This window comes from Geospiza fortis, unplaced genomic scaffold (genome assembly GCF_000277835.1).
Source record: "Geospiza fortis unplaced genomic scaffold, GeoFor_1.0 scaffold23, whole genome shotgun sequence".
NCBI lineage: Eukaryota > Metazoa > Chordata > Aves > Passeriformes > Thraupidae > Geospiza > Geospiza fortis.
In genome coordinates, this window is record NW_005054303.1 from 14,739,442 (window position 1) to 14,745,671 (window position 6,230).

At 58.1% G+C, this 6,230-nt stretch overlaps 2 protein-coding genes across 4 annotated transcripts in view; one reads left to right on the forward strand and one right to left on the reverse strand.

The window, feature by feature from the left end:
* Positions 1–732, reverse strand: part of ABHD12B (abhydrolase domain containing 12B) — a 13,379-nt gene extending 12,647 nt beyond the window's left edge. Inside the window, exons 1-2 of the mRNA XM_031066213.1 lie at positions 502–732; positions 308–406 (exon numbers count right to left, since the gene is read on the reverse strand). Coding sequence (XP_030922073.1) covers positions 308–406; positions 502–732 — 330 coding nt within the window. The remainder of the gene's footprint in view (positions 1–307; positions 407–501) is intronic.
* Positions 733–5,899: 5,167 nt separating this feature from the next.
* The window catches only part of NIN (ninein), a 59,206-nt gene continuing 58,875 nt past the window's right edge, over positions 5,900–6,230 (forward strand). For all 3 annotated transcript variants that reach the window (XM_031066236.1, XM_031066237.1, XM_031066238.1), the window contains exon 1: positions 5,900–6,082. In XM_031066236.1, coding sequence (XP_030922096.1) covers positions 5,900–6,082 — 183 coding nt within the window. The remainder of the gene's footprint in view (positions 6,083–6,230) is intronic.

Consider the following 6,230-nt stretch of genomic DNA (forward strand, 5'->3'; position numbering starts at 1 on the left):
GGGAAAGGGGGGGATGCGGAAGGGAGGGGATGCGGGAAGTAGGAAGGGGGTGATGGGGACAGGGTTAGGTTGGCTTCCTCGTAGCCGCAGCCGGTTTCGGGGGTGGCTGTGAGTGGGTGACACCCCAAAGCCCTCAAGGTCCCTTCGGTGCTGGTGGCAGGTCCCGGGAGCCACTCGCCCTCGTGCCAAGGGCGCCCCATCCCTGCTCCCGGAGGGATGCTCCGAGCGCTGGGAGCGGGGACTGCGCCGCTCCGGCCGGGCTGAGCCCTGGAAGCAGCCGGCTGCGGCTGGAGGGATTGATACCTGCGGTTGTTTTGTCTTCGGCGGGGCTGTCGTTGTCACCAGGGTGGCAGACAGCATCTGCTGTCTGCTCCCCGACCGTGGGCCCGTCTCCCTTGGAGCATCCCTGTAGGGATGGAGGCAAAATCCACAGCCTAGGAGCACCCAGTGCTGGGGTTTTACTGGGTGACAGTTTGGGTGTCTCCTGCTCCTCTTCCTCACGTGCTCCCCGGTACGGAGCTGAGGAAGGCTCTGCGCTCGTTTTCGCCGTGATTCAGCAGAGCGGGGCAGCTCTTTCCGAGCTCCGCGGGAATTCCCGAATCCCGCGTTTCCCGGGATGAATTCCCGGCTCGCTTTGTTTACTCCTGGAATAATCAGCTTCGTGCCTCCTCCACCTTGGGCTTTATCGCACCCGGGGCTCCCCGAGTCACTGCGGAGCGACTCCAGCCCCATTTGCAAAATCGAACCAGATGGGCGCTTTGTTTTTCCTTACGGAGGGAAGGCTGGGAGTGAAAAGCCCTATTACAATGCAAATACCGGGCTGGCGTGAATATTCAAACCGCTGCGCTGCTTTTGAAGCTCTTTACATACATTTATAGTGCTTTTATAGCCATCGCTGCTCTGCTAATCTGGGCTGGAGCTTGGTTAACACAGTCGCTGCTCTCTGCCAACTTTGGAGGGTCTGGGGGTGTTTTTTGGGGGTGTTTTGAGGTGCAGAGGGAAAATTATGAGCGTGGTCAATGGGGAGGAGGAGCTGCCAGCTGTAAGGCTGACTCTGGTGGTGACCCTTGAAGAGCTGGGCGTGCTGTCAAGTGATTTACTGGCCTTAAGGTGCTTCATTGTCCTTCTGGGTTTTTGTTTTTTTCCCTTTGGTTTCTCCGTGTGACCCTTTGTGGGGCTGCTGCTCCAAGAGGGGATGGGGTACTGCAAAGTGGGCTGAGCTGGAAATTGTCCCGACACGGTGTGCGGATTTTGGGGGGGACACAGGGACAGGACACTGAGCTCTTCCCTCTGGTGACCAGCGACAGGACCCGGGGAATGTCTGGAGCTGTGTCAGGTTTAGGTTGGGTTTCAGGGAAGGTTCCTCCCTCCCAGGCTCCCCAGGGAATGGTGACATTCCCAAGGCTGCCAGAGCTCCAGGAGTTTGGACAACACTCCAGGGATGCCCAGAGTGGGGATTTTGGGGTGTCTGTGCAGGGCCTGGAGCTGGATTCCATGATCCCTGTGGGTCCCTTGCAGCTCAGGGAATTCTGTGATTCAGCAGAGCTGCTGATGGATGAGATGGTTCATTAGGGAGGGAGATAATGAGTGTGAGACAACCTCAGCTCTGCCTTTCCAGCAAGAGCTCCACAGTCTGCTTTTGGTGGCTGCTGGGCCTCTCATACAACCCCCAGCATTAAAACCTGGGCTCCTGGTGGGTTTTGCCAGCTGTGTTCACATCACCCAGGTTGTCACAGGTGCAGTGGGGAGGGAAAGTCGCTTTAAAGTCCCCAAGTGTGGCCGTGCTCTCCAGCACAGGGGGGACACCTGGAGCAGTGACATCCCATGGAGGTGGCCACAGGATGCTGCCCTGCTGGGTAATTACTGCTAATTACCAGGCCCTCATTTGAGTCGAGGCAATCAAGAGGAGCGGTAAAAACATTTTCCTCGCTGTCCCTTGGAGGTGATGACTTCAGTGGAGGGCAGGTGGGGATAATGGCAAGGTACCCATAGCACTGATTAGTGATGCAGAGCATCCCCACAATCCCAAAATCTCCCTCTTGTGCAGCAGCAAATGTGATTTTGTATTGTCCTAGTGGAAGCCCATGGCTGGGGGTTGGCATGAAGTGGCCTTTAAGGTCCCTTCCAACTCAAATAATTTTGGGATTCTGTAATTCGTCCTGTTTACAAACACTCCCCCACCCCCCAAAAACAAGTAATTGTGCTAATGGTGGTGTTTCTCCTTGCTGATGCCATCGATTGACCAATCTGTGTCTTCATTAGCTCCAGGCTAAAGTTGCTATCGATTCCAGGCACTTAAATATGCAAAGCAGTAATTACTGTTTAAGCCTATATTGTTTGAGTTAAATTTAGCTGAGAATTTAGTCCTATCGGGCCCCTACATTGTGTGCTGTGAAGGTTATCTGGCTCTCAGGAGGGGGTGGGTTTAGAAGCAGGAAAGAATTGCCGGTGAAAACTTCCTCTTCTCATCATCATCCCGGAGCGCTTTGCTTCCCCGGGCTGCCAGTAAGGAGAACAGAAACAAGGAATAACGTGGTGCTGGCTGTCCTAAACATGCACTTTTCAGCTCTGTCTGCTCAAGCTGGTCATTACAGCACAGAAGGGGCAGCAATAAATCTGAACAAAGTGATGCCCTGTGCAGGGACCATCCCCTCTCCTCCTGGCGGGGCACCGGGGAGCCCTGGCTCAGCTGCTGCCTGCCTGCCCCTATTATCCCTGCTGCATCTCAGCTGCTGGCCCATCTGGAGCAGGGATGAAAGGCTGCCCTTTCACTGGGGCTTTGTGTGCCTCTGCTTGTCCCCCCTTCCCCGGCACGGCTGCTGCGCGGAGGTGGCAGCGCAGCCGGGGCTCCGATGCTGCTGCCCTCATTATTCTGACTGCTGCCCATGCCGGCTCCTCAGGTAGGAAGGAGGCTCTGGGTGGGTTGGTTTTTGGTTTGTTTTTTTTCTCCTCGCTGTGGAAGCGCTGCTGAATAATTCAGGCAGGAGAGAGGAGAGGAGAGGAGAGGAGGCATCTTGGGTCACCTTGCGCAGCCGGCTGCGTGCCGGAGCCGCCTGCCTAAGATGGAGGTTGAGCAGGATTGCGGGATTGCCGGGCTGCTGGCAGCTCCCCGGGCCATCTGAGGCAGGTAGGCACCCAGCCCTGGCCTCCCTGCTGCTGGGAAACAGGGAATCCCTTCCCCAGGCTCTGCAGGGGTGGTTGGTTCCTCTAAGCTCTGGTTGTCCCTCGGCGTGGAGATGTGTGAGGCTGTTCTTGCCAAAGACGCGCCTGGGCTGTAGGGCAGGTGTGATCCATGCACCTGATGCTCTTTGCATTTCGGGATTGGGCTTTTCCTGCTTGTTTTGTGGGGTTCCCAATGCCCAGGGTGAGGTTTAGGGCTCTGTGCTGTTGTGGCACTGTGTCCCTCTAAGCTCTGGTTGTCCCTCGGCGTGGGGATGTGTGAGGCTGTTCTCACCAAAAACTCACCTGGGCTGTAGGGCAGGTGTGGCCCACGCCCCTGCTGCTCTTTTCCTTTAGAGATTGGGGTTTTCCTGCTGTTTTTTTGGGGGTTCCCAATGCTGGATTTGCCCAGGGTGAGGTTTAGGGCTCTGTGCTGTTGTGGCCCTGTGTCCCTCTAAGCTCTGGTTGTCCCTCGGCGTGGGGATGTGTGAGGCTGTTCTCACCAAAAACTCCTGTGGCTGTCCCTCGCCAAAAACGCCATGCCCCTGATGCTCTTTTCCTTTAGGGATTGGCTTTTCCTGCTGGTTTAATGGGGTTCCCAATGCCCAGGGTGAGTTTTAGGCTGTTGTGGCCCTGTGTCCCTCTAAGCTGTGGCTGTCCCTCGCCAAAAACTCACCTGGGCTGTAGGGCAGGTGTGGCCCATGCCCCTGCTGCTCTTTTCCTTTAGAGATTGGGGTTTTCCTGCTGGTTTTGTGGGGCTCCCAGTGCTGGATTTGCCCAGGGTGAGTGTTAGGGCTGTTGTGGCACTGAGAGGGGTGATCCCAGTGCTCCAGCAGCAGGGATGCTCAGGGATGTACTGGGAGGTGGCATTTATCTCTCTGCACTAAGTTCTGGGGGAACTGGTTCTGGTCAGGTGCTGGAGACATCTCTGGGGGGCAGGAGGTGGCTGACCCTGAAGATAAGAGGTTCAGAGATGCTTGGGAAGCTCTGTGGGGTGGAGTCATCTCTGCTGGAGGCTTGGCTGTGAGTTTTGGGGCCGCTGGGATGTGCAGGCTGGGTTCCCTGACACCAGGATCCAGCCACTGTGGGGCCCTGGGGGAAGTGCAGGTGGGAAATGGGGTTGCTGGTGTGGGAATGGAAACAAGTTTGTTGCCTTGCTCCTGCTCACAGGCACCTGAGGTTTTGGGTGCTGCCTCCTTCTCCTCTGTGCCCCAGGTTGAATGTGTCTGTGCCTCCCTCCTCCCCACAGCGCTTGGGAAATCAGCTCAAGAGGGATTTGGGGGGGTGGGAAATAGGGCAGGGAGGGTGTGAGGCTCAGGTGGAGGGGTTGTGTCCATCCCTGGAGTGCCCACAGCTGTGGCAGGGCAGGGGGAAGGACAGGCTGGGCTGTCCCTGTGCCCTGGGCTCTGCGTGCTCCACCAGCCCTGCATCCCCCCGCAGATGTGGGATCCAGGGGATGCTCTGCCCTGGCATCTGCTCCTGCAGCCAGGGAAATCAAGGACACAGCTGCTGCTCTGCCTGCCCTGCAGATTTCCTGGCAGGGCTGTGGGGCTGGGCTGCAGCTGGAGCAGCTCTGGGATGTCCGGGAGTGCTGCTGGTGGCCCAGGGAGCCACAGGAACCCTGTGAGGAGCAGAGGGAGCAGGGCTGGGTGGGGAGGGCTGGGGGTAGGACCCCCTGTTTTGGGAAATGTGGCTGACACAACCCCCAGCGGTCACAAAACCAGAATTCCCAGGGCTGGCTGGGGTCGGGGCATGGATGAGGCTGGGATCCTGGGATGCCCAGCTGGGGACACCAACTGCAGCGCCCATTGTCACCCAAGCACGGTGACAGTGCCTGTTGTGCCCTCCAGGGTAGTGGCACATCCACACCCAGGCCGTGTGGTGGCACTGGGTGACCCTGCTGCCACCCAAAGCCAGCCAGGAGCCCTGGGCCAGGCTGAGCAAACAGCTCCAGCCAAATCCCTCATTTCAGACACGAAATTTCCCTTTTCCCCCTGCCAGAACAGCTCCTGGGGCTGTGAGCAGGATGAGAGGGGTGAAAACTTGACTTGGAGGGGAAGATGAAGACCTGGGGTAAACTGGGTCTGGGTTTTGTGTGCCTGCTGCAGGATGAACATTTTGGCTGTCCCCACGCTGCTCTGTCAGAGCCTTCTCTGCCCTCAGCCAGGGTTGGACCTGAAACACCTGAGGGAGAGCAGCACAGGAGGCTCTTGGCAGCTGGGCTTGATTTTGGAGTTTTTTCCCCAAGCGAAAGCATTCCATGGCCCCAGCTGTGTTTCAGGGGGATGTGTTGTGCTGCTGGAGGAGGTGGCTGCCCTGAAGGGTTTGGGCTGGGGTCTCCTGCCCTCCCCTCCTCCTGCAGCTGCTGAGCTGTTCTTGCCTTGTTTATCTGCTCACCAAAGCCTCACCTGCAGCACCTGGGGATCGCTGGAGCTCCAGGGAACAATTCAGCTGCTGCAGCTGAGCCAAACGAGCTGGCAGGAGCAGTGGGAGGTGGCACACGGGGACAGGGGCTGTCCCAGCCACCTGGGCTGTCCCCTCCCCAGGGTTTGGCTCTTTCTGCTCTGTGACTTCTTCCCCCAGCGGGCTGGGAGAGGCTGGAGCAGTGGTGGAGCATCAGTGCAGCCAGACACAGCCCCAAAGAGCCTGGTGGGCATCTTCTGTGGGTTTTTTGCTGTCCCATGCCACCGAGGGTGACCTGGCCTGTCTCTTGCCCCAGGTGAGCGTGGCAGGCTATGGGATGGATGAAGCTGAGCAGGACCAGTATGAAGCTCGCCTCAAGGAGCTCTTTGACAGCTTTGACAGCACAGGCACGGGCTCCCTGGGCCAGGAGGAGCTCACTGACCTCTGCCACGTGCTGCACCTGGAGGAGGTGGCCCCAGCCCTGCAGCAGACCCTGCTCCAAGGAAACCTCCTAGGCAGGGTAAGGAGCTGGGGGGATGGAGGGGGCAGTGCCTGCATGCATGGGGTGGTTTTGGGTGGAGATTGATGGGTGGGATTTGTGTGTATCCAGCATTGCTGGAGCTCTGGTGCTGCAGGGCTCGTGGGCTCTGCTCTGCTCTGTTCAGCAG